Below are 27,025 nucleotides of genomic sequence, written 5' to 3'. Positions count from 1 at the left end.
ACGTCAGGTGTGAAGGCGGGCACATAAAAAAAAGGTGACGGCTCGATTAACATGGAAATGGGCAATCACCCGCTAAGTCCCTGGTGGGCGCCAACGTGGCGATGATGCGCTTTTAGAGGTGGGCTGCTCTCTCAGCGCTAATGCTGGTGGTGGGGGCCGTGCACGCTCTCACTCTCTCCACTTTCCGGGGTGCCTCTCCGTGATCGGAACTCGTGATCGGCCTCTAGAGCCCCGAGGCGACCCCAGCCCCTGCGCATGAGTCACACCAGCTACACGAAGACAGCCCCGGCCCCCCGGCGCCCACGCCGAGCCAGTGCCCTCCTGGTCGACACTCCCCAGCCCTCCATGTTGGACCGGAGGGGGTGTACCTGTGACTCACGCCTGCGTCGGAGCAGATTAACTGCCTATTCAGGCTTCCCACAAAAAGGCAGCGCTAAAAGTCATCTAGAAAAGGCGCTATGAGGCTGCTTTCTGCGTCACATTGGTATTGACAGCCGACCCCGGGAGTTTCAAAGGCGCTCTCCATGGTCTGCGCTGCCCGCCTCCTCTTCATCTCTCTTTGGCTGTTGGACTGAGTGCAGCCGGGCTCGGACCCCACTGGCCACCGGTAAGTCTCTGCTGGTGTTCTCCCCGGCTCGGATGGACTCAACTGGACTCCATGTCGCTGCTGAGAGAGGGGCATTTTGTGGAAGCGGACTGGATTAGTAATTTATAGAAGTGTGAGAATGGAAGCCAGTCACCCATTTCATTGCATATGACCTGTTACACCACACCAAGCAGCCGAACAGATGGTATTACGTTAAATGTCGTTGTTTTTTTAATGATTTTTGTAAATTATTTGTTTTGCATGCGATGCTGCCGAATGATCGAACTATTTTTGTTACAATTATTTCATTAATGTAGCAGCGATTGTGTCTTTATTTTGGAACACCTTAAATAAGAAACAAGTGGTACCGATCTGCACGCACCTCCGATGTCGCAACGAATCCTTCTTTAGAGGAAACGAATTTCCTTCTACGGACGTGTCTGCAGGCAGAGCGTGAGGTGGCGTTGCCTTCCCCGTCAGGGGCTTGTCAAGACTGGCGCGTCCACGGCGCCCGTGCCTCGCCCGGGTGTCAAGGCAGTTCGTTAAGAGTGAATCGATATTTCGTGTCGTTGCAATGGCTGTGTTATGGCTCCGAAGTGCACTGTGGGGCTGTTGAAAGGCATGGGTGCACACCTATTTACCCTGTGAGTTATTGATGGGTGTTTTTCAAAGACACGATCGTTTTTTGTGTGAGGTTGATGAGTATTGAGACGACGCAGGTGCCACGTGAAGCGATCTGTTTCGTAAATAGGAGGTGTACTCGGGCATAAGTGTGAAAAACTGCGCCCTCCTCCACCCCCACCTCCCGTTTTTTGTCAGGATAGGCAGGTGCGGGGGTGTCATTTAAGGGTCCGTGTACCAGGCTCGGCGTCTGTGTAAAGGTTGTAAATGTGTGAAGGTTGTGTGTGTAAAGGAACATCGCCCGGCTGTGCGTTGGGCTTGTGTAAATGCTGGGCAGGTGTGAAGGTTGTGTGTGTAAAGGAAGCTCGCCCGGCTGGGCGTTGAATTGTGTAAAACCTGTGCATGTGTGAAGGTTGTGTGAGGAAAGTAAGCTCGCGCTGGCACGGCGTTGGGCTTGTGTAAATCCTGTGGAGGTGTGAAGGTTGTGTGTGTAAAGGAAGCTCGCCCGGCAGGGCGTTGGGCTTGTGTAAATGCTGGGCAGGTGTGAAGGTTGTGTGTGTAAAGGAAGCTCGCCCGGCTGGGCGTTGAATTGTGTAAAGCCTGTGCATGTGTGAAGGTTGTGTGAGGAAAGTAAGCTCGCGCGGGCACGGCGTTGGGTTTGTGAAAGGCTGTGCATGTGTGAAGGTTGTGTGAGGAAAGTAAGCTCGCGACACGTTCGTGATGCTGTGCCCGTGTAAAGGCTCCATCTATGTAAAGGGTGCTCGGATTGGAATGGTGCTACAGTGCCGTGTAACGGCTGCTAGTCCGAGGACTCTGCTTCTGTGCCTGTGTAAAGGCCTTTACCTATGTACAGGTTTCTTCGTATGGATCTCGCTGTTTTGTGTCTGTGTGAAGCCGTACTTGTGTAAATGCTGTTTTGTATTGTAGCAGTGATTTCAATGGAAATGTAAAAGTGCAGGTACTCACTGTTCAGAGCACCTGTTTGCTCCTGAGAAGTGCTGGTACTCTCCCATTAAATGTACTGGAGCAGTGCTGAGGAGTGCGGGTACTCTCCATTTCAAGTTAAAGAGGCGCAGGTACTCAGCACCGGACAGCACCTGCCGTTAAAGGTATTGTAGCATACGTGGCAGATACACGAGGGCTGCCCGTGTAAGCCTGCCAGGCCCGGTGGGGTTGGACCGTGTAAAGGCTGCTGTCCCCGGCCTCGGTGCTGCTCTGCCTTTGCAAAGTATGCGTCTGTTTAAGAGCTGTGTAAGAGGCTGATAGTGCCTATGTTAACGCTGTGCCTGTTTAAGTGCAGCATGCATGTGCTTCTGTGCCAGAGTAAAGACAGCCTGTATAGAGGCCAGTGCTCCTGTGCCTAGGCAGCCTGCACATGTGATTCTGTGCCTGTGAAGAGGCAGGCTGTCACGGTGCTTCTGTGCCTGTGTAAAGGCAGCCTGTATAGAGGCCAGTGCTCCTGTGCCTAGGCAGCCTGCACATGTGATTCTGTGCCTGTGAAGAGGCAGGCTGTCACGGTGCTTCTGTGCCTGTGTAAAGGCAGCCTGTGCTGGGGCTGTTGTGCCTGTGCAAAGGCTGTACCCGTGCTGCTGTGCCTGTGCAGAAAAAGCCGGTGCTCTTGTTCCTGTGTAGAGGCAGGCTGTGTTGGGGTCGGTGCGCTGTGCCTGAGTAAAGGCATCCTGTCACGGTGCTTCTTTGCCTGTGTAGAAGCAGCATATGCAGTGCCGGTGCCTCTGTGCCTGTGTAGAAGCAGCCTTATCAGGGCCGGTGTCTCTCTGCCTGTGGAGTGGCAGCCTGTGCAGGGGCCGGTGCTTCTGTGCCTGTGTAGAGGTAGTCTGTGCAGGGGCTGGTGTTTCTGTGCCTATGTAGAAGCACCCTATGCTGTGCCGGTGCCTCTGTGCCTGTGTAGAGGTAGCCTGTGCAGTGTCCGTGTTTCTCTGCCTGTGTAGGGCAGCCTGTGCAGGGGGTTGGGCTTATTTGCCTGTGTAGAGGCAGCCTGTGCAGGACCGGTGCTTCTGTGCCTGTGTAGATGCTGCCTATGCCAGTTCATCTGTGTGAAAGACTGTCTGAGCAGGGCCGGGGTGTCTGTACCTGTGTATAGGCAGTTTGTCCCTGCGCTTGTGTGCCTGTGTAGAGGCTGCCTATGTCAGTTCGTCTGTGTCTGAGTAATAGAAGCCTGCCCCGGTGCTTCTGTGCCTGTGTAGCGGCTGCCTGTGCCAGTGCCTCTGTGCCTGTGTAAAGGCAGCCTATGCAGGGGCCGTTGCGCCTGTGCCTGTGCAGAGGCCGTCTGCTCCGGGCTCGGTGCCTCTGTGGCAGATAAGGCACTGCTGCCCACCCCGGCTCGGAGGGACACGGCTCGTTACCCGGTGTCATTAGCTCAGACTGCGCGGTCTGCTGCTCCCAGACACCCTCCCGCGCCCTGCTCGGCTGAGGTGCCCACTCCCTGTGCCCTCACACGCCGAGGCCCTCGGCTCTGAAGCACAGGCAGGGGTGCCTGGCCCCATTACCAGACCTAAAGATGGCATGCCGATGTTCGCTGTACCACACTGAAACTGCAAGTGCCTCTTGACACTACTGCCCCCTCTCAGCACCACACGCCAACATCCACTCTTTGAAGATCGTCTGTGATTTCGTTTTTCCTCACACGATACAAAATATTTACAACGGATTTTATGTTTTGTTTTTTTCTGTCCGTGCAGTAAATTATTCACTTGCCAGCAGTCTGTGGAGGAGACGGACATTGGACCAGTGAGCGCTTCGAAGACCAGAGAGGGCCCATGGCGTCTCCCGCTCCCTCCTCCTCCGGCGCCGGCCCGGACACCAATCCCAGCAACCTCCGGCCCACAAGTAGGTGTGCGCTGCCCTCTGGCGCTGGAGATGCGTAGCGCGGGCCCTGGGGCGGGGAGCGGCGTTAGACTCCGAGAGGGCGGGAAAGCTGCCTGGGCCAGGTGCACCCATCGACCTCTCTTTCGCAAAAGACACCCCCATATCTATCTTCGGCTGAAATGCACCTCCAAGCGAACCCTATATTTGATATGTTCAATAATCAGCAGAGATATTTTCGATTTAAAACTAAATCGTGCAGGCGAACGCTTAAATATATATAACGGGATTAAAACGATTTGAGGGGCGAATAAAGTTGCCCAGATTTTTCTTAATGTTTATTCAGATCTGACATGTTGTAGCTCTACGAGCCATTAAATGCCTCTTTTATATGACTAATCTATTTAAAGATGTGTGTTGGGGGTCGGGTTTCACAACGCGGCCCCCATAATTGCTGCAGATTTGTGCTGAATGACTGAAGTGTCGGGCGCAGGCAGAGGGTTCTGGAAAGACAGACTGTGTAATCGCTTGATAGCTGTGCCTAGTCGATTTAGAAGACCCCCCCCCCCCCACACACACACACACAGAAACGGATGACATAATCTCCAGAGACAGGGAGGGGAGCAGAAAGGGAGGCATGCCTGCCTGGTAGGCACAGCAAAGCGAGGAATGGATTCTACCCTGCAAGGGAGGCAGAAGCTATGAGGCTTGAAGAGGGGAGTCATTACTTTGATTATTTCTGGAACGAGAAAAGGGCTGGGGAGGGGGGTCGGGGGGGGGAGAGGAGAGATTCAGACCACGTTTTGAAGGCATGCACAGATATTGTTCACATTCGGCTATGATCACTTTTAGGAAAAGATGTTAGAAATGGAACTGAAACACAATTTTAATCACACAAAGCCTCAGCGATGCATTTATATATTTTGATTTGGGAGTGTTTGTTTTTTGTTTGACTGTGTGGTGTGTTGGTTACTAAGTTCCCGCAGACAGGCAAGGGGGTCGTGTTGAAATGCAGGGTGCTGCAGGAAAGCCTGGCTTTGTGTTTTTGTTGGCGCTGCTCGGAGTATCGCGGTGATGAATGTCGTGCTGTCTCTGCTGTCAGGTTTTATCAGGCTCTCCGGGGCTGGAGGCAGGCTGCGGTGTCAGGCCTCCTCCGCGAGCCTGTCACGAGCCCGCTCTTTTCCTCCACCCCTCACGCCTCCTCCACCTTTTGTACACTCTCCGACGTCTGCCTTTTTCATTTCCATCCGTCAGTTTGGATAGGGCCGTGCGCTCATATCGCCCCCATAAAACCATTCCTACCCTGGCTTCCCTCTCCCTTAACACACCCGCCACGCTCTCGCTCAACTCTTTATAGCGCTTCATACCACAATTCGGCCGCTTCAAAGCGCCGTTTGTTGAGAACTGATATTATTATTGCCCAGTTTATAGTACTCTGCTTACCCTACTCGGAAGGATGGAGGTCTGGGGCTACCTTGCCGAGAGTCCAATTCGTGACTTCTAGAAGACCGCATTTGTCAGCAGGGAGCGTTTAGCTCATTCGTTCCCTTTTCTACCTCATACCCCCTAAGGACGTCTTCCTTCTTAAGAAAAAAAACATGTCTTCTGCCTCTTAGCGACGTCTCATATGCAGTTGCTCACACCGTGAGGCGTAATTATTTTTAAGAGGGAGACATTCGGTTGCTGACTCTGGGGGTTATTCGTACTTCTAGATTTTAATTTTCTTTCTGGGATGTTGGCCATGAAGGGTTGAAGTTCATCGCCCCAGACCTTCGCTCTTTGGTTTAAGAATGATATATCCTTTGCCGGTTCAACCGGTCCTCGGAGAACAGCTCTTCGTTCCACCTGATGCTTACCTTAGAAATAAATAAAAAGTAGATTCGGGGCTGGGGGGTGTAGCGTCGTGCTACTAGTAAATACAGACACTGGTGAGGTTACAACTGGAGCTTTATTCAGTACATCCAGTGCCTTCCTTGTCCCTACACTAACTGCCCCTTTCCTGTCCTGTCCCCTCCTCTTCCCCTCTGCCCACCTAACTCCGCCCACCCCAACTACTAGACTGCTAACTCTATTACATCTCCCCCTTTCTTAATAAAGCAACAAGTGAAAAACTAGAGATTAGTCCATCTCTGCAATCAGTCTCTTGGGAGGCCGCACGTGGCGGCGGGGTCTCGCTGGTGTGGACACGCCAGCTTCAGGTGAGGGCTCTTCGGCAGATGAGGGTCCGGTGTCGGGTGCGACAGTCTCAGGATTGTCTCTGTTTTCAAGTGTGGGGACCACAGGTATATTTCCATGGGTTTCAGGAGAACACTTCTTGAAATGAGAGGCGTTGCGGGTGACTCTTCGTGTTTCGGATTCGGCCGTCACCATGGTGCCCTTTTGTTGGGTAATCGTTAGTGGTTCATCTTTGAAGCGACAATCAGTCTTTTGGCGTTGCTCCTGCTTGACAACAACTCTGTCCCCTTCGTTCAGGGAGGGGGACCGGGCCCTTCGCTTGCGGTCCGCATACTCCTTCATCTTGTCCTTGCGGTGTCGATCCGTTATGGCCATGTCTCGGCGTTGTTGATCTGACAGGGGTTTTCTCAAGGCTCCGTCCCATGTGGGGATCCGATTTCTCATTGTCCTCCCAAGCATGAGAGTCGCAGGGCATTGGCCCGTTGTAGAGTGGGGGGTGGTCCGATAGGCACTAAGGACCTCGTTCAAGGCTGACTGAAGATCTTTCCTTTCAGCGGTGGCTTGTTGGAATGTCCTCTTGATGGTGGACATGAATCTTTCCACAGTGCCGTTGGCCTGAGGCCAGAGTGGCGTGACTTTGCGATGTTGAAAGTCCATGTGTTTCGCAAAGTCGCTGAACTCATGACCGTTGAATGGGGGCCCATTGTCCGTCTTGATGATCCTGGGGACACCCCAAGTCGCGAAGACCTCTTCAAGTACCTTAAGGGTGCATGTGGCATTGGTTGATGATATGAACTGGGCCACTGGGAATCTGGAGTATTCATCCAGGATGACAACGACATACTTCCCAGATTGCAGGGGGCCATAAAAGTCCATGGCAACTTCTTGCCATACCCCATCAGGCAACGGGGTCATCTGTAGAGGAGCAGGTGGATTGCTGTGGCTGGTCAGTTGACATGGGTGGCAGTCTTTCAAGGTGTCCTCAACCATCTGGTCGAGAGCTGGGAACCAGACACGTTCTCTCAGTGCTCTTTTGGTGGAGACGACTCCTCGATGGCCTTCGTGGGCCAAATCGATTACTCCTTGTCTCAGGGTCGTTGGTATGACTAGTCTGTGATCCCTGAGGAGGAGGTCGTCACTGGTTACAGATAGTTCGTCGGAGACATGCCGGAAGGCTTGTAGTTCTTTCCTGACAGCAGGGCTTTCTTCTTCCTCCTGCGGGTGATATCTCCACCTATTGGTTCGGGTGCGCTCAATCACTGTTTGTAAGGTGCTGTCGTGGCTGGTCGCTTCCCGAATGGCGTGCATGGGGATGGCTGGTGGACGAGCATGGTTAGTCACAAAGTGAATGTATTCCTCCGCAATGGAAGGCACAGTCTCTGATGAGTCTCGGGGGTGGCGAGACATATAGTCGGCCGGATTCTCATCCTTCCCCGGTTTGTGAATGATTGAGAATGTGTATTCTTGGAGCCGCAAGCCCCATCTCTCAATCCTAGGAGGCATTTTGCACTTGGGATTGCCATAAATCGTGACGAGGGCTTGATGGTCAGTTATGAGCGTGAAATGTTTCCCATAAATGAAAATGTGAAAATGTTCGCACGCCCACACAACGGCCAGGCTCTCCTTTTCCGGTTGGGAGTACCGTTTCTCGGGGTCTGTTAAGCTCCTGCTGGCATAGGCAATGATTCGTCTCTGATCCGACTCATGGTCGTACTGTGCCAGGATGGCCCCTAAACCCACCGGGCTTGCGTCCACAGTGATCTCTGTCTTTCTCCCCGGATTGAAGTAGGAGAGGCACTTGGCTGATTCCACAGCGTGTTTGATGTCCTTGAAGGCACGCTCGCACTCCGGAGTCCACACAAATTGTGCACCAGCTTTCGTGAGAAGCCTCAGAGGGTGACTCACCGTGGCGTAGTCACGAATGTAGCGGGCGCAGTAGCTGGCCATCCCAAGAAATGAACGCAAGTCGTTGACATCTGCCGGACTCTTGGTGTTGTTGAGCGTGGCGATTTTGTCTGGGTCCGGTTTCATGCCACTCGCAGAGAAGATGTGTCCGAAGAACTTCAGGGTTGACTGATGAAACTCACACTTCTCTTTGTTGAGAGTCAACCCAGCCTCCATCAGAGCGAGGCAGACACGATCGAGGGCGGTGTCATGTTCCTGCGTGTTTGATCCGTAGACCAGGATGTCGTCGCTGTAGTTAAGCGCGTTGGGGATGTGGTGGATGACAAGACGTATGGCCTCCTGGAAGATCTCGGCGGCCGAGGAGACGCCAAAGCTGAGGCGTTTGTAGCGGAAGAGACCAAGGTGAGTGGCAAAGGTCGTGATGGGGCGGGACCTGTCGTCAAGCTCGAGCTGATGGTAGCCCTTGTTCAGGTCCAGTTTCGAGAACACGGTTGCCCCGTTAAGGGCTGCGATCATGTCGCTCAGGAGCGGGCCTGGGTGCCGCTCCCGCTCAATTGCTTGGTTTGGCAGGCGCATGTCCACGCAGAGACGGACATTGTTCTGTGAGCCTTTCTTGGGGACAATCACCACCGGGGACACCCATGGGGTGGGGCCCGCCGTGCGCTCAATGATATCTGCGTCTAAGAGCTCCTGCAGTTCACGCTCGACAGCGGATTGCAAGTGGAACGGCACTCTTCTCGGGTGTTGGGCCACTGGTTTGATATTCTCGTTGATATGCAGGTGGATCTGACGGCCCTTCAGCTTCCCCAGGCCTCGGAAGAGGGAAGGGAACTTTCCGGCGCAGTCCGAGATGTCATGGACGTTGAAAAGGATGTGCACCAGTTGAAGACGTTCCGCCGTGGGGAGGCTCAGCAGACAGTCAGCTTCAGGACCCTTGATCACGTGGATAACTGCTGGGATGGAGAGGTCGCCATATGTCAGGGTGGTGTCAAATTTGCCCAAACATTGGAGAGGTTTCTTTGCCATCCAGGTGTAAACGCGGACAGGTGCGAAGTGCAAACGTGGTTTGGGGTCCATGCGGTCATGTTCAGCAACAGATATGTAGTTAAGTGATGCCCCGCTGTCCATCATGAACTTAGCTGCATGATTTCCCACTTTGATGTTAAGGCGTGGATAACGTTTGAACTGATCATGGTCAGCAAAGTTGACATACTCGGTGGTGTAGGATGAGTGCCTGGAGGAGGACGATCTCGAGTCTCTTGAGGGGGAACGACGGTCCCATCGGGAGCGCCGAGAGTCATGACTCGAATGTGAGGACGTGGGAGATCCAGGAGGTTCTTCCTGAACTGCTCTGATGTGATGACGTTTGGCCTCCGAGCGTGAGGGCCGCTGCGATCTTTCCCGTCTGCCGTCATCACTGCGTTTTTCTTTGTGGTAATCCCCACACATGGCCTCAAAGTGGTTGGACCGTCCACATTTCCGGCACCGCTGGCCCATGGCAGGGCAGGAGTCAATGTGAGGATAATCGTACCCGCACCTGAAACATCGCCTCGTGCGTTCAGGTCGGCGATCTCTCCTGTCAGATTCCTTTCTTCTGTAGTCCGGGCGTCGCCTGGGTGAGTACTTGGAGCGCCTCGATCTGTCTCGCGGGTGACGCCGTCCGCTGTCGCGCCGATCCTGACGTCCCTGCCGTCTCTCAGTGATGCGGTTGGCGTGCTCACGGCTGGTACTCGGCCCTGTTTCAATTTCCGCCGCATTCTCTTCGGCCTGGTCGTACAGTCGGGAGTTTTCTTCGATTTCTGCAAGTTCTTGAGGCTTTCTCAGCAGTCGCCGTCTCAGGGACTCGGAGTGGCACCCCGTGATTATCTGAGATTTGATGGCTGCATCCGGCGAGAAGTTGGTAAAATCACAATGTAGGGACTGCCTCCGCAGCCGATGTATGAAGGAGCTCAGTGGTTCTTCTTTACCTTGGCGCTGCTGGTGGAATTTATGCCTCTCATAGTCGACGTTTCTTTTATGCAGAAAACGATTGTTCAGAACAGTTCTCACTTTATCATATGTGTCACCATCTGTGGCTGGAATCTCTCGTACAATCTTGCTTATTTCACGCCCCCCTAGATTGCGAAGGGCTATGATCTTATCCTTGTCTGGTTCAATTTTGGACCCCTCGATGTAGTCCTCGAAGTCCTCGAGCCATTCTTGCCATTTTAGTCCCATGCTGCTTCCTGTTGTGACTGACAATGGCTCCGGGGCGCGCAGGTGGGTGCCTCCCGTGACATCCTTCTGCGCGCGAGGGTTAGACATCGTGGCACTGAGCTTTGACGCTTGCGTCTGCCTCTTGCGTCAGCGACTGACGTGCGTTTCCAATTTTTTGTCACTTGTAGCTAGCAATGCTTGTTTGTTCCTTGCGACTGTCAATGCTTGTTTTCTCTCTCTTCTTCTTTTCACTGCTTCCAATGCTTGTTTTCCTTTGTTTTATATATTTTGTTTGCCGCCTGACTTCAAAATGGCCGCCTCCACTTTGCACAGGGAGGCTGTCCCAATGGTCGCCTGACTCCAAGATGGCCGCCGTGGTTGTCTGCAGGCACTACTTTCTCTCTCTGCACTCAGCTCCTCTTCTACACACAGGACTCACCGGCGATGATTTTCAGGGGCAGCACCCTCCTGATTCAGCTCCCTCTGGTCACTGCTGCAGGCAGGTGAGGTTGGGGTGGGCTCCCTCCTTACTTTGCAGGGTCTTCGGCGTCAGCATGCCAAACCTCACGCATCCGGCGTGAGGTTTTCAATGTCGGGACTCCCGCGGTCATTCAGCTCACCGCGCTCAGCAGCGCTTGATGGCAGGCTCTCGTGGGGGTGATCCAGGCTGGAATTCACCACTCTCCGGCCACAGCAGGTGTCAGGTGAGGTTGGGGTAGGCTCCCAACTCACTTCCTCGGTTCCCGCTCTTCAGCGCCGATCGCGTGCTAAGCCTCACGCATCGGGCGGGACTCGCGCTTTCGGCGCGAAAGGCTTCTTCCTCCCGAGCGTTGCAGCGCTCGCGGTAGCGGCTCCCTCTGGGCTCCCACACTCACAGGGGGGGGTAGGGTCACCTGCTGCTGGTCTCCTCTTTCACCTAGCAGCACCACACAGCAGCGGATTCTTCTTTTCAACGCTGCAGGGGACAGGGTGCTCTGATGGGGTTCTGCAGGCTTCAGTTATGCAGATCCCACCCTCGTCGCCAGCTGTAGCGTCGTGCTACTAGTAAATACAGACACTGGTGAGGTTACAACTGGAGCTTTATTCAGTACATCCAGTGCCTTCCTTGTCCCTACACTAACTGCCCCTTTCCTGTCCTGTCCCCTCCTCTTCCCCTCTGCCCACCTAACTCCGCCCACCCCAACTACTAGACTGCTAACTCTATTACAGGGGGTGGAAAGGCTTAAGTGTCTGTGGGGCGCCAAATAAGGAAAGCACCAAAAGACATACAACTGATGAAGATGAGGGGTGCTTCGTCTACCGAGTACAGGTGTCCTGCTCTCCGTGTGTATGTACTCAAGCCTCTCTCTACCTTGTTGTCGTGTGTGGTCTCTCCACGCCTTCTGCCATCTCGGTGTCTGATCCATCCCCCGACCCTGGCGGGGTTCTACCAGAGCCTTCTCCATGGGCGACGGCAAAAGCATCTAAAGGGTGGGAGGGGGGGGGGGAGCGGCGGCGTTAGCAGGGTGTGCATGTACATGGAGGGTGAGAGAAGGCGGCTGGGGCAGTTTGGGAATTGAAAAAGGCAGAAAGAGAGCCAGAAAACAAGAGCAAGGGAGTAGGGTAGTAACGAACCAGAAAATACGATAAAAGTCCCAGCAGGTTAGCAGACAGGCAGAAACCAAAACCAAAGAGGCAGCAGGCAGTTGGGAGCCGAGGGAACCGGGAGGTGGCCAGGCCGGCGTAGAGCCAGCAACCAACAACAATGGAGCGGAGCAGCAGACATCCAAGAGCCAAGGGAACAAGGCAGTCCCGAAAGATGGAACTAGGGAGCACAAGCAAAACGGAAGAGGAAAGACAGGAACGAGCCAGGGGAACAAGGCAGTACCGAGAGATGGGACCAGAACAAGGGAGCAGGGAAGTAGCCAGTCACAAACAAAAACTGAAGAGGAAATACAGGAACAAAGCAGGAGCCAAGGGAACCAGGCAGTACCGAAAGATGGCACAAGAACAAGGGATACGGGCAGGTGCCAGCCACCAACGAAACGGAAGAGGAAAGACAGGAACAAACATGGGGAACAAGGCAGTACCGAGAGATGGGACCAGAACAAGGGAGCAGGACAGTAGCCAGCCACCAACACAACGGAAGAGGAAAGACAGGAACAAGCCAGGGGAACAAGGCAGTACCGGGAGATGGGACCAGAACAAGGGATATGGGCAGGTGCCAGCCACCGACAAAACGGAAGCGAGAAGACAGGAACACACCAAAAGCCAAGTTCCAGTTACCAAAAGATGAGCCGAGAACAAGGAAGCTGAGCAGAAGCCAGCTACGAGAAAAAACGGAAGAGGAAAGATAGTAACAAACCAGGAGCCAAGGGAAAAGGGCAGTACCAAAAGATGGAACAAGAACAAGAGAGCAAGGTAGGTGTCATCCACAAACAACACGGAAGAGGAACGACAGGAACAAACCAGGAGCCAAGGGAACAAGGCAGTAACAAAAGATGGAACAAGGGAGCAGGACAGTAGCCAGCCACCAACACAACGGAAGCGGGAAGACAGGAGCCAAGAACCAGTACCAAAAGATGGAACAAGGGAGCTGGGCACACAAGCGCCTTGTATGCACCTTCTTTGGAAAATGTGGCTTGGCCGGGCCAAGATACGAGAGGTAAAGAGAGGTCGAGGACAGGCTCAAACAACGCCCCATACCCCCCCCCCCCCTCCCCTCCCTGTAATATGTAGTAAAGTAAAGTATTTTATTAGCATTGTTACTTCAAGGAATACTTAGGAATGTAGTAGGCATCATTTGAAGACTGGTAGTGCATCTTACTGCAACTGGTCGTGGGTCCTGTTGATGGATAACCTTACTTATTCAACTGGAAACTTTGTTCCTGAATTTACTTCGAAGAAGACATACACTCCCCCACCCAAGCACAACTCCAGCCCACCCTTTCCCTCCGATGAAACGCGCCGTTCAGTGGTACTAGTGCGACTCTGGGGTGTTTCTTTCATTTCCATGCCTCCAGACGTACGTACGTGTGCGTGTGTTACGTGTGGCCCGTGCTCGTTGTGACGTAGCCAGAGTTCTGCTTGTGGACATTCCAGCAGGACCAGAGGGCGGCGGCCCCTCGGGGAGGACAGCGGGCCTAGTGCAGCTCTTACGCCACACCCACTGGCTGCACGCGCACAGAGGGGGGCCCTTCCCACTGTGAGCTGTCCGTATCTGAAGCACAGAAGCCAACTTCCGGTTTTCTGGGGTGGTTAGTGTCTCGCGAGAGGTCACTGTCATGGTCTCCAAAAGGTGGCAAGATGTCATGTGGTGCCCACAGGCTGCCAGTGTCTCGTGCTTTAAGGTCAACATCCGGCCCCAAGAGGGTGTCAGTTTCTCGTGAAGGTCTGCGTGTCCAGAGGCTGCCAAGTGTCAACATAGGGGTCTCACCAGTGAGAAAACGTGCACGCTGCCTGTCCCCAGAGGCTGTGAGTGTCTCCACTTGAAAGGTCACCAGCAGTCTCCAAATGACGTCAGCATCTCGTGTGAGGTTTAACAACATTTACTCCCCAGAGACTGCCTGTTGTAAGGAGGGCAACATCCGGCCCACACGGGTGTCCGTTCTCCCGCGAGGAGTTCGACTTCCGGGTCTCCAGAGGCTCTTGAGTATCAACATAGGGGTCTCCCGAAGCTGGCAGTGACATATAAACAGAAGCCCTCCTAAAGCTGTCGTCCTCCCGAGGCTTCTGGTGATATTCAAGCTAGACTCAGAGTCCCACAGCCTGGGGCTGGACTCTGGAGGCAGCCGTGTAGGTACAGAGACCAGCACCGGAGTCACCGCTCAGGCAGTCCCTTACCTGCCGGAAGTGCGGCCTAGAGCAGAGTGGCGCTGAGTGAGCCTGCTCCTCCTACACGTGGCGAGCCCCATTGCCCGAGCCCCATGCCGATAGTACCAGGGAGAGCCCCGGCTGACACCCCAGGGCACCCCAGAGCTTAGCTGGCGGGAAATACTGCAGAAATGAGAGAGCATGGCATCTGTCGGGTACGCTTGGGACACCCAGGGGCTGAAGAAGCAGGGCACCTAGGATGAAGAGGCAGCAGAACACCCTGGGGGTCGTGGGGCTGTGCATCCGGGAATTAGGCACCCCTGGGGATGAGATGATGGCTGACCAGCTCCCAAGCTTCCAACTGACAAACCCATCGAACCCTCCACGTGGATCCCCTCAAGGGATTCCACCCCAACATTCTGAACACCATGGCAACAAGAACATAACCTCACAGGCTGAAGTAGCAGGGCAGGCCAGAGGACGAAGCAGCAGGACACCCCGGAGGACAAGGCAGCACGACACCCTTGAGTACGAGGTAGGATGGTACTCTGAGGTCGAGGACGAGCCTGCAGGGCACTTCAGAGGACTAGGCAGCAGTGCACCCCAACACTGAGACAGCATGGCACCCGAGGACGAGGCAGCAGGGCACGCATGAGGATGAGGCAGTGGGCACTTCCCAAGGATGAGTCAGCAGGACACCCCCGAGGACGACGCGGCTGGACATCCCCGAGACCGAGGCAGCAGGGCACCCCGTGGCCAAGGCAGCATGCCACCCTGAGGACAAGGCTGCAGGACATCCCTCAGGATGAGGCAGCAGAGCACTCTGAGGACGAGACAGCAGGGCATCCCCGAGCACATGGCAGCAGGCCATCCCCGAGGACAAGGTTGCAGCACACCCTGAGGACGAGGCTGCATGCCACCCCCAGGACAAGGCTGCAGGACATTCCTGTGGATGAGGCAGCAGAGCACTCTGAGGACGAGGCAGCAGAGCACCCCCGAGCACAAGACATGAGGGCATCCCTGAGGACAAGGCTGCAGGACACCATGAGGACGAGGCAGCATACCACCCCCAGGACAAGGCTGCAGGACATTCCTGAGGATGAGGCAGCAGAGCACTCTGAGGACGAGGCAGCAAGGCAACCCCGAGAACGAGGCAGCAGGCCATCCCTGATGACAAGGCTGCCGGACACCCTGAGGACGAGGCAGCATGTCACCCTCAGGAAAACGCTGCACGACATCCCTGAGGATGAGGCAGCTGAACACTCTGAGCACGAGGCAGCATGGTAACCCCGAGAACGAGGTAGCAGGCCATCCCTGATGACAAGACTGCAGGACACCCTGAGGATGAGGCGGCACGACACCCTGAGGACAAGGCTGCAGGACACCCCTGAGAACGAGGCAGCCGGGCATACTGAGGATGAGGCAGCAGGTCACCCTGAGGATGAGGCAGCAGGGCATCCCTGAGAACGAGGCTGCAGGACACCCCGAGGATGAGGCTGCAGGACACCCTGAGGATGAGGCGGCAGGACACCCCTGAGAACGAGGCAGCAGGCCATCCCTGATGACAAGCCTGAAGGACACCCTGAGGATGAGGCGGCACGCCACCCCGAGGACAAGGCTGCAGGACACCCCTGAGAACGAGGCAGCTGGGCATACTGAGGATGAGGCAGCAGGGCATCCCTGAGAACGAGGCTGCAGGACACCCCTGAGGACGAGGCTGCAGGACACCCCTGAGAAGAGGCAGCAGGGCATCCCTTAGAACGAGGCTGCAGGACACCCCTGAGGACGAGGCAGCTGGGCATACTGAGGATGAGGCAGCAGGGCATCCCTTAGAACGAGGCTGCAGGACACCCCTGAGGACGAGGCTGCAGGACACCCCTGAGAAGAGGCAGCAGGGCATCCCTTAGAACGAGGCTGCAGGACACCCCTGAGGACGAGGCTGCAGGACACCCCTGAGAAGAGGCAGCAGGGCATCCCTTAGAACGAGGCTGCAGGACACCCCTGAGGACGAGGCTGCAGGACACCCCTGAGAAGAGGCAGCAGGGCATCCCTTAGAACGAGGCTGCTGTTGGACATCCTGAGGACGAGGTAGCTGGGCACCCCGTGGCCAAGGCAGCATGCCACCCCAAGGACAAGGCTGCAGGACATCCCTTAGGATGAGGCAGCAGAGCACTCTGTGGATGAGGCAGCAGGGCATCCCCGAGCACGAGACAGCAGGGCATCCCTGAGGGCAAGGGTGCAGGACACCCCGGAGAACGAGGCAGCAGGTCACCCTGAGGAGGAGGCAGCAGGGCATCCCTGAGGACAAGGCTGCAGGACACCCCTGAGAACGAGGAAAGTAGGGCACCCTGAGAATGAAGCAGCATGGCGTACTGAGGACGAGGCAGCAGGACACCCTGAGGATGAGGCAGCAGGGCACCCCTGTGGACAAGGCAGCAGGGCACACTGAGAATGAGGCAGCATGGCATACAGAGGGCGAGGCAGCAGGGCACCCTGAGGACGAGGCAGCAGGGAACCCCTGAAGACGAGGCAGCAGGGAACCCCTGAAGACGAGGCAGCAGGGAACCCCTGAAGACGAGGCAGCAGGGAACCCTGAGGACAAGGCAGCAGGGCACCCTGATGACGAGGCAGCAGGGCGCCCCTGAGTATGATGCAGCAGGGCATTCTTGAAGACAAGGCAGCAGGGCACCACTGAAGACGAGGCAGCAGGGCATCCAGAGGACGAGCCAGTGGGGTATCCCTGAGGACGAAGCAGCAGGGCACCCCAGAGGCCGAGGCAGCATGGCACCCCAGAGGCCGAGGCAGCATGGCATCCAGAGGCCGAGGCAGCAGGGCACCCCAGAGGACGAGGCAGCAGGGCACCCCAGAGGCCGAGGCAGCATGGCACCCCAGAGGCCGAGGCAGCATGGCATCCAGAGGCCGAGGCAGCAGGGCACCCCAGAGGACGAGGCAGCAGGGCACCCCAGAGGCCGAGGCAGCAGGGCACCCCAGAGGACGAGGTAGCAGGACACTCCTCGGGATGAGGCAGTAGGGCAGCCTGGAGAGGCGGCAGCAGGGCACTCCTGATGACGACGAAGCAGAGCGCTCGGAGGACGAAGCAGCAGGGCACCCCTGAAGAGGAGGCAGAATGGCACCCCTGAACGAGGCAGAAGGGCACCCCGAAGATGAGGCAGCAGGGCACTCCTGACTACGAGGAAGCAGAGCGCTCTGAGGACGAGGCTGCAAGGCACCCCTGAGTACGAGGCAGCAGGGCACCCCAGAGGATGAGGCTGCGGGCCACCTCTGTAGATAAGGAAGTAGCACCCAGCTTGTGATGAGGCAGAAGAACACCTCAGAGGCAGAGGCAACAGGGCAACTTAGGTGATGAGACCACTATAGCCCTCGAGCGAGTTGCTGTGGCCCGTCAGGAGATTAGGTAGCATGAAAACCTAGGTGTGAGGTCACAAGGACCCCGTGAATGAGATAACCTGACATTCTCGGAGACAAGAGAGCAAAGCTCCCTTGGGATGGGGCAGCAGAGGGTCGAAGAAGCACAAACCCCTTGGTACGAGGCAGCAGTAACTCCTGGGGACGAGAAAGCACGAACGTCTGAGGACCAGGCAGCAGGAGGCACATGGGAACGAGGCATTAGAAACCCCCTGTGACTGAGGCACCAGGAAACTCCTAGGAACCAGACAGCAGCAGGAGGCTCCGAGACGAGCAGGAGGAAGCCCCTAGTAAGAAGCCATAGAAATCCCCTCAGATAAGGAAGTGAAGGGTCACATCTCGACAAGGGAAGGCTTGGAGATGGGACTCACTAGCAGATACTATGAGGGACACAAGATACAAAAAATCCCAACAGCAAATACATTTTTTGACAATGTGACCACATAGTAGGAGAAGTCCTGCGCAAAGATTGAAAAGGAAAATTTATTTGTGGACCACCGGTTAAATCCAATAAGTGTATCAATGGTCTCGGCTATAGTGGATTATCTTAGATGGATCCTTAATAACACTCTTTTGAAAGTACCTACTATGTGCACGGATGGTGTAAAAAAATGTTTTAATGTTGGGATTTTCTGTTATATACAATGATGCAACATAAATTTGTCTTTCAGATATTTTGACCTCTTGGGGTGTTCAGTGGGAGGTATTTATTTACAAGTACTCAAGTATTGTATGAAACATTGTTTAAAATATCCAATAACAATTGAGGTATTATTGTCGCTGGAAAGATTGAGATAGATTTGTCGGGCTAGAGCTTTTCTTTTGGTCTAGTAGCAATTATCTGCCTGTGTCCTAGAACGTTTTAGGTCTTGCCTAAGCTGCTCTTGCGCTGTCTCAGTGAGATATGCTGTATTTTGGAGGATTGCCCCTGTTACATGTGTTGTTACTCAGAGCTTGTTTCAGTTCCAGCCAGGTGCACTGCAGTCAGGTCAAAAGCACGATTACTTTCATGCTTTCGGTGTCTTTTTATTTGTGGCTTTGTAACTTTAATTGGATAGGCTAGGAATCTAAAACACATTTTAAGTGAACCCCCCAATTCTCTTGTTTCTCTTTTTTTCATTGTCTTTATTGGCATTTGTAACAAGAGTCAAAAGAAAATGGAGATTGGAAATCCAGCAAATAATAATAATACCATACATGTCGCATATCCTCCAATCAGAAGAAGCAATCCATTGTTTCTCTCCGTTAACCTACTGCTTGCCTTCATGTGGCGTAATGCCAAGTGTCTGGGTCACCACGCAGACTATGTTGAAGGCCTCTCCCTCCCACACCCCTTCAGTTTCAAGAACACTGGATTCAGTGTCACACTAATAGGAGCCACAGTTCTGTAAAAGGGGTGTCCTATGTATTATTATTATTTAAGGGGAATTTGTAATGTGCAGCATCTACTCCAAATGGTACATTTTCAGGCTATCTACATAAGACACATTTACTTACAACAAATCTAAATAGAATATGGCAAGGGAGTCGCCGATGGCCCCTGCAAGTGCTTACTTACCATAACCACAACATCAAGACACAAAATGCAAGCAAAACCACTTTGGTATTTCTTTGGGATAGGGGATGTAAGACCCCAGGCCGTATTTATTAACAAAATTAAAAACCACACTTTATAGCTTTTTACGCAGTAACCACATTATTTAAATGTTTGTTACATCTTTGATATCCTAGCCTTAACACCACTTCTTCAAATACATGTGAATCACCTTAGCATAACTAGTCTGTTCCTGTGTAACCAAGCAAATTATTCAGTGACAATTCCGAGTGAGATCAAGACTGGCTCTGTCCCTTCTTCTACCCCTTTGGGGTCCTCCATATGGGGTGAGCCCCCTTTCCCTCTCCCGTCCCCCATGGGGAGGGCTCCTATGTCATCGAATAAACTTGTGCAGGAGGCCCAGCTGTCCTTAGTATACCTACCGCGGGGCACCCCCTACACCAAGGTTTGTCACCCCCCAAGGGCCAGCGCAAGGTTATGTCCAACTGCGCATGCGCGGGTGGCTGCTAGGTAAAGGACCGCGTCAGCGACCGCCCAGAAACCCCCTGCGCCCCTGCCACCTCCTTCGGACCTGGTGGCAGCACCATTTGGTAAAACAGGATGGCGAAATAGGAACCTAAGTGTCCCCTCAATCGCGACCTCACCCGCCAACATAAATACGACAATTTACAGAAGGAAGCAAAAAATGTTACTCAAACAAAATAGCAAATTACTGTTACAGCAAACAACCAGAGTGCAGAAGACTGATTATAGTCAAAACCTATCAATGACCAAACCTAAATAAGAATAAGAACACGCTCAAGCCAAGCAAAGCAAAGCACAACTCCATCATAAAACCCCAGAAAAACCCTAGATTTTTGGGATGGTGGGTGAGAAAACTCGATAACCTGCGTTGCTCCCACGAAGGCTTTAAGAATCAAATCCAGGGGTGGTGGGGGCCCCCAAGGCTACTGTGTCCAAATGGCTGTACAAAAGGGGGTGGTGATGGACGGAGCATCTGAACCAATCAAACACTCACACCCAGTCAACGGATCTGGGTTTAATCCATCACCGTTCTTTAGCCCACTCTGCCACCCCAGTTCAGACATGGCCATATGCAAATCAGTCTGACCCTGTGCCCTCATGGGAACAGTCCAGCCCGAACTGCCAAGCCATGCCTTCCCTGTACCGGATTCAAGCTTCCTAGGACGGGTCCTGGCATTACAGCCGTCTTCAGCCAGACTTGCTTGAATCCAGTGGCATAGTGAGCAAGGGACTCACGACTGAGCAAACCCTGCCAAACTAATGGCGAACAAAGCGGTACAAAAGGGGCTGGTGATGGACGGAGCAACTGAACCAATCAAACACTCACACCCAGTCAACAGATCTGGGTTTAATCCATCACCGTTCTTTAGCCCACTCTGCCACCCCAGTTCAGACATGGCCATATGCAAATCAGTCTGACCCTGTGCCTCATGGGAACAGTCCAGCCCGAACTGCCAAGCCATGCCTTCCCTGGACCGGATTCAAGCTTCCTAGAACCGGTTTCTGGCATTACAGCCGTCTTCAGCCAGGCTTGCTTGAATCCAGTGGCAAAGTGAGCAAGGGAGTCACGTCTGAGCATACCCTGCCAACTTATGGCGAACAAAGTGGTACAAAAGGGGGTGGTGATGGACGGAGCATCTGAACCAATCAAGCACTCACTCCCAGTCAACAGATCTGGGTTTAATCCATCACCGTTCTTTAGCCCACTCTGCCACCCCAGTTCAGACATGGCCATATGCAAATCAGTCTGACCCTGTGCCTCATGGGAACAGTCCAGCCCGAACTGCCAAGCCATGCCTTCCCTGGACCGGATTCAAGCTTCCTAGGACCGGTTTCTGGCAGTACAGCTGTCTTCAGCCAGGCTTGCTTGAATCCAGTGACAAAGTGAGCAAGGGACTCACGTCTGAGCATACCCTGCCAACTTATGGCGAACAAAGCGGTACAAAAGGGGGTGGTGATGGATGGAGCATCTGAACCAATCAAACACTCACACCCAGTCAACAGATCTGGGTTTAATCCATCACGTTCTTTAGCCCACTCTGCCACCCCAGTTCAGACATGGCCATATGCAAATCAGTCTGACCCTGTGCCTCATGGCTGTGCAGCGTGAGGAGAGCCCTTACTTATCGTCTCGGGGGCAGGCAGCAGAGACCTGACTGCACGACTCGGCCGCTTAGATAGGGTCGGGTACCCACACGCCTGCCCCGGAAGCACTCGGTGTGGCAGCCAATCTGCACCGCCCTCACCCGGAAGGACTGGCAACCCCAACCCGTCCCCTCGGTTGGACCCCGGCTCCCCCCATGAAGGGGAGAGCCTCTTTTAATCTTTTGCACACTCCTTGGCTACCTTGAAAAAGTGTCATGTATCTAGTCCGCCCGGACCTAAATTAGACATCTGTGTAGTAGATGCCTTGTTCTGGAACAATTTATGAAATAACACGCTATTTGTAGAGCACGCTGTCACCCCAGAGAGTATCTTGGTGTTAACAATATATTGCAGATGGTTTTATGTTTGTGATATTTGTATAACATGAATTTATCAGGGAGTTAATGGTTTGCTGTACAGAATCACAGACCAAGATACAATCAACATGTGATTGAAAGGATAGCTGGATCCTAAGAACGACACTGGAATGTTGTGATGTAGTGTCTTCAGCTCTTTCCTGAACTGGAGCAGGGATGGGGTGGTCGTGATGTATACAGGAATGTTGATACAGATCCTGGGTGCATAAATGGAGAAGGCCTGTTACCTTGTCTTAAATTTTTGGGCACTTTGTTGCCAGTCCGATGGTGGTTTGGCTGTGGGTGTGTCACAAGCCACATGAGATGGTGAACTTGTTATCTGAATAGGCAGAGGCGCCAGTCGTGATGTTTTGCATACGATGCAGCTGGTTTTAAAGAAGGTGTGGGTCATCTTGGGGAGCCAGTGGAATTCAATCAGGTTGGCACTTATATTTCCTCAAGCCTTGATGAGGCCTACTTGAAGGATCAACAGTTGAATGGATCTGTAACCTGAAACTGTGACTACGGAGCCAAACTCAGATGTATGCACTGGATGCATTAGTCACATGTACCAGTGTGTCCATCTTGTGTTTAATCAAAGTTTGGACTGACTTAACGTCCTGTATTTATGGGACAGGCCTGGTTTTTCATCATCCTAGCAAATTTCAGTACATTTGTCACACAGGTTTTCATAGAGAGTCAAATGAATACAGAGTTATGTTTTCATGTGTTCCAGTGCAGGATTAGCTGGTAGACTTAATCAGAAAGTAACTTAATACACATAATACTGTCTGCAGCAGTTGCATGCTCCATTGTCTGTATTTTCTATGATGCTGAGTGCCGTCAATTAAATCTTTCTTGGTTCTGCAGTCACTGCATAATAGTAGTCCTACTTCTAGGTGTGTGGGCTGTCCCAGTTTTTAGGTCTATGTTATGACATCAGAGCTGTCAAACAGATCAATTGCTATCAACAGTAATAGGTTGGATTTTGCATGCACCCCTTTCAACCATTGGCTTTCTTCAGCCTATTTCAGCCATTGGCTTAAGACTTTTTCACTCACGTCTTGGCTCTGACAAGCGAAGTATTCATCACTCACCTAGTGGTATCTTTTCACTTTCACTTGAGTGTTTGCATTGAATTACAAGAGAGACTACTTAACAGCTTCATAACCTCTGTGGTATAGCTGGCTTACACCTGTGTATCCCACTCTTGTGTGCTAATGATGCATGCGTTAACAAATGAAACCCACACCTATTAGTTTTGCCAGTGTTTGTTGTTTTTCAAAATCTGGTCACCCTAGATAAGTATCCACATTAGATACAGGAAAAAGGTGCCTGCACAGCCCATGTAGGTATAAGCACAAGGTAGATTGGGGTTGTCCAGGAGAGATTAATCCATGCCAGATATTCAATTTATCCACATACAACACATCTACTACTATGAAGACAAATGTGACTTACTTTAATTTTCAGTGGTCGGCTACAAATTGTAGCATGGATCCAGCCCTCGTGGAGATACACTGGACACCCTTATTTTAGGGTATTTAAACTGTCCATACTGCATGCTAGCCCATTCTAGTACTCGAATGACTAAGAGTTGCTGTATAGGACCGTGCAATACGGCTCCATTGGAGGCCCTTTGGGCGTCTTAATGCCCTGTATGTGGACTCACCCAAGTTAAAAATTCACAGGGGAAAAAAGGCCAAGTACCATATTACAACTATTGATAACACATCCCCATCTGTCAACCAGTCACACCATAGCGCAAGGCACTTTAAATGGCTGTGCTAGTTTATAATTTCATATTTTAGGGACAATGTGCCCATTCCACATCCTGTTGTCTCCAGTCACACTTTTTTTTAATTCTCCTGCATTTTGCACTGTCTCTTTCCTCATCTGCTTTGCAATTGGCCGAGGCTCCCCCAGCTTGGGGGAGCTGCACGCATGGCAGTTTCAATGTGCTGGCATTGGGGGGGAGGGGGTGGGGCTTGTTCAGCAGCTCATTGCCCTGCCGCCCCTTCAACAGTATGGCCAGCGATTGAACGCTGGTGGGTCTGTGACCCGGAGGCACCCGGTGTGCTTCCGGGCACGCATCCGATTGGACCGCAAAGACCCGCCCATTATATGGAGTGCAAGGTGGTGGTCGGGTCTTTTTGTTCCCGGCTGCTGTCTCGCAAGGACGCTGCTCCCACTGCTACCACCGTGCCTGCAGTATCTTCTTTGTCCCGCCCGCCTTCCCCATAGCATATAAGTTTAAGCCGTTTTGTTGGTGGAAGTGTTGTGGTTTGCTTGTCTTGTTGTTAACTGACCTTATTTCTTCTGGTTGAGTGCTACTGTCATATTTTGTCATGTGGCCTTGTGGGTGAGGTCATGATTGGGGGTCAATTAGGCACTACCGTTTCTTACATTTTGCACGACAGCTGGGTCACCGGCCCCCCTCAAGGGGTGCTGGCAAGGGGTCAAATGGAGGATCCAGGGGTGTAGGGGGTTGCAAGCGTTCACTGGCATCTGATTCATCGGGCCACCCACCCGCACGTGCGCAATGAGCATGGGACTATCACTGGCCCTTGGAGGGGTTAGAAGTGATGGGTGTAAGGGGAGCCCGAGGTAGGTATCCTAGAGGGCAGATAGGCCCCTTGCACAGGTACACCCCCGAGAGGGTATGAGTGGGGTCCTCCCCTAAGGATGGACCCACCATAGGCCATTGGACAGAAAGGCTTGGCCTGGACCGGGGAGACATCACAGGAGCCAATCATGATCTCACTTAAGAACATTAATTGGGATACGCAAGAACATGTCTAGACAGTGGTAGGAAATTGATGTCTAGGTTAGGTATGCACCAACATGATTAAATAACGCTTCAAATATTGAGGGTTCATGTTTGTGAAATAGTAAAAATAATGTGTTTGTCTCTTAATAATGTTTGTAACAAAATAAGGATGGGGTTGGCGACCCCTGATCGAAAGAATTGTGCAAAGTTTATGTCTTCAGGGGTGGTGGTGGTGGGGAGGGTGACAGGAATGGAGGTGGCTGTTTGTCTCTTAATAATGTTTGTAACAAAATAAGGATGGGGTTGGTGACCCCTGATCGAAAGAATTGTGCAAAGTTTATGTCTTCAGGGGTGGTGGTGGTGGGGAGGGTGACAGGAATGGAGGTGGCTGGATGTGCGGTGAGAAAGCAAAAGACACACAATTGATGGACGGAATGCAGAACAAATCAAAACATTCACCCCCAGTCAAGAGATCTGGGTTAAATCCATCATTCTTTTGCTCACCATGCCACCGCAGTTTAGACCTGGACATATGCAAATCAGTCTTGACCCTGTGCCTCATGGAAACACTCCAGCCCGAACTGCCAACCCAGTTCCTCCCTGGACCAGAAACAAGCATCCTAGGACAGGTTTTGTGGTTTCACCGCTCTTCACCCAGGATAGCTTGATTCAAGTGGCACAGTGAGCCCAGGACCCACTTCTGGGCATACCTAGCGCACTTAGGGCGAGAAAGCAAAAGACACACAATTGATGGACGGAATTTATTTGATTTATTTTATTTTAATTTCTTATATCGCGCAGGAATCAATCCCATAAGGGTATCTCCGCGCTTTGCTCACCAAGACAATAGCAGATATTTTGCGGTATTAGTGGAGTTGGAATGCTTCCCGGAAAAGGAGAGTTTTTAGTGACTTCCTAAAAGACAGGTGGTTGGTGGTCATTCTTAACTCAATGGGAAGCTTGTTCCACAGAGCGGGGCCGACTGAAGAAAATGCTCGGTCTCCTTGTCTGGATTTTTTTGTTTACAGGGGGTTTCAGAAGGGCTTGATTGCTTGACCGAAGTGACCGGCTAGGTTGGTACAGCTCCAGTGATTGAGAAAGATATTTAGGACTGTCTCCATATAAGCACTTGTGAACCGTGCAACACATTTTAAAGCTGATTCGTTGCCGTATAGGGAGCCAATGCAGCTCCTCCAACAGGGGCTTAGAGGGAGTCCTGACCGGTGCGCTCATAACCAATCTAGCTGCCGTATTCTGGACTACCTGCAAGCGGCCCACTGCATCAGCGTTAGCAAGTGTCAGCAGGCCGTTGCAGTAGTCCAGGCGGCTAGTAACCAGGGCCTGTACTAGTGTCTTTCTGTAGGTATCGGGGAGATACGGGAAGACACGTCTTAAGAGGCCAATGGTGTGAAAGCACAATCCTGCAATATGATTGGTGTGCTCCTTAAGGGTCAGTTTTTGGTCAATTTTTACCCCTAGGTTTTTGACATGTGGCTTTGATGTTGGAACTGGACCTAGATCCAGCGGCCACCAGTCAGGGGACCACAGAAGACTTGCTTTGCCGAAGAGCATAATCTCTGTTTTTGCAACGTTACACTGGAGGCAGTTTACGGCCATCCAGTGTGACACTGCCCTCATACCCTCAGCGAAGTTTTCCTTGACTTTGGGGCCAAGGGAGCTGAAAGGGTAGAGGAGCTGGGTGTCATCAGCGTAGGAGACCGGTGTGAACCCATACTTCCGTACAATCTCAGCAAGGGGGGCCACATAAACATTAAACAATGTAGGGCTAAGGCAAGAGCCCTGTGGCACCCCCTTCGTGAGCACCCTTGAGATGGAGCGAAAGGGGCCCAGGCTGATAGATTGCGACCTCCCGGAAAGGAAGCTCTCCAACCAGGATAATGCTAAGCCTCCAATCCCCACTCCCTGCAAACGGCTGAGAAGGATGTTATGAGACACGGTATCAAAAGCCGCGGACAGGTCCAACAGCACTAGAATCATTGAACCCCCTCTGTCATGTGACATTTTGATCTTGTCAGTCACCGAGAGGAGGGCTGATTCAGTGCTGTGGTTGGGCCTGAACCCAGATTATGATTGGTCCAGGCCCCCTGTCGCCTCTATAAAGCTGGAAATGATGGTATTAACGTGTTTCTCAGCCAGTTTGCTAATGAAAGGGAGGAGGGAGATAGGACGGAGGTTGGAGAGCTCTGACCAGGGTAGGGAGGTATTTTTGCGTATGGGGTTCACCACCGCTTCTTTCCAATGTTGTGGGAGTTTTCCTTCGGCAAAAGAGAGATTTATTAGATTTTGAATGGAGGGGCCTAGAGATTCTGTCAAGGAAGAGATTATTTTGGCAGGAATCAAGTCGTTGGGGGAGCCGGTCTTCATTTTATTAATGAGAGTGGTCAATTGCTGTAAAGTTATTTCTGGAATTACATGAAGAGTATTCTCAGTGGTCATCATAGGAGAGATTCCAGAAGCCACTGTCTGCAAAGGACCTGAGATGTTTATGATTTTCTTATATATCCCCTCAATTTTATCTTCAAAAAATTGGGAGATTTTGTTACAAAGGTCTTGGGAAAAAATGTCCGGGCTCTCACAGATTGCTGGGTTAGTAAAAGTCTTTATAACCCTAAATAGTTCTCGGGTAGAGT

General features: G+C 52.6%; 1 protein-coding gene across 1 annotated transcript in view; it reads left to right on the top strand.

The window, feature by feature from the left end:
* Positions 1 to 278: 278 nt before the first annotated feature.
* The window catches only part of GAD1 (glutamate decarboxylase 1), a 175,718-nt gene continuing 148,971 nt past the window's right edge, over positions 279 to 27,025 (top strand). The window contains exons 1-2 of the mRNA XM_078681587.1: positions 279 to 607; positions 3,907 to 4,054. Of these exons, the coding sequence (XP_078537713.1) occupies positions 3,985 to 4,054 (70 nt within the window). The 5' untranslated portion in view covers positions 279 to 607; positions 3,907 to 3,984. The remainder of the gene's footprint in view (positions 608 to 3,906; positions 4,055 to 27,025) is intronic.

This window comes from Lissotriton helveticus, chromosome 3_1, assembly GCF_964261635.1.
Source record: "Lissotriton helveticus chromosome 3_1, aLisHel1.1, whole genome shotgun sequence".
Taxonomy (NCBI): Eukaryota; Metazoa; Chordata; class Amphibia; order Caudata; family Salamandridae; genus Lissotriton; species Lissotriton helveticus.
The sequence above is the reverse complement of the archived record's forward strand: the minus strand, read 5'-3'. Positions and strand labels throughout refer to the sequence as shown.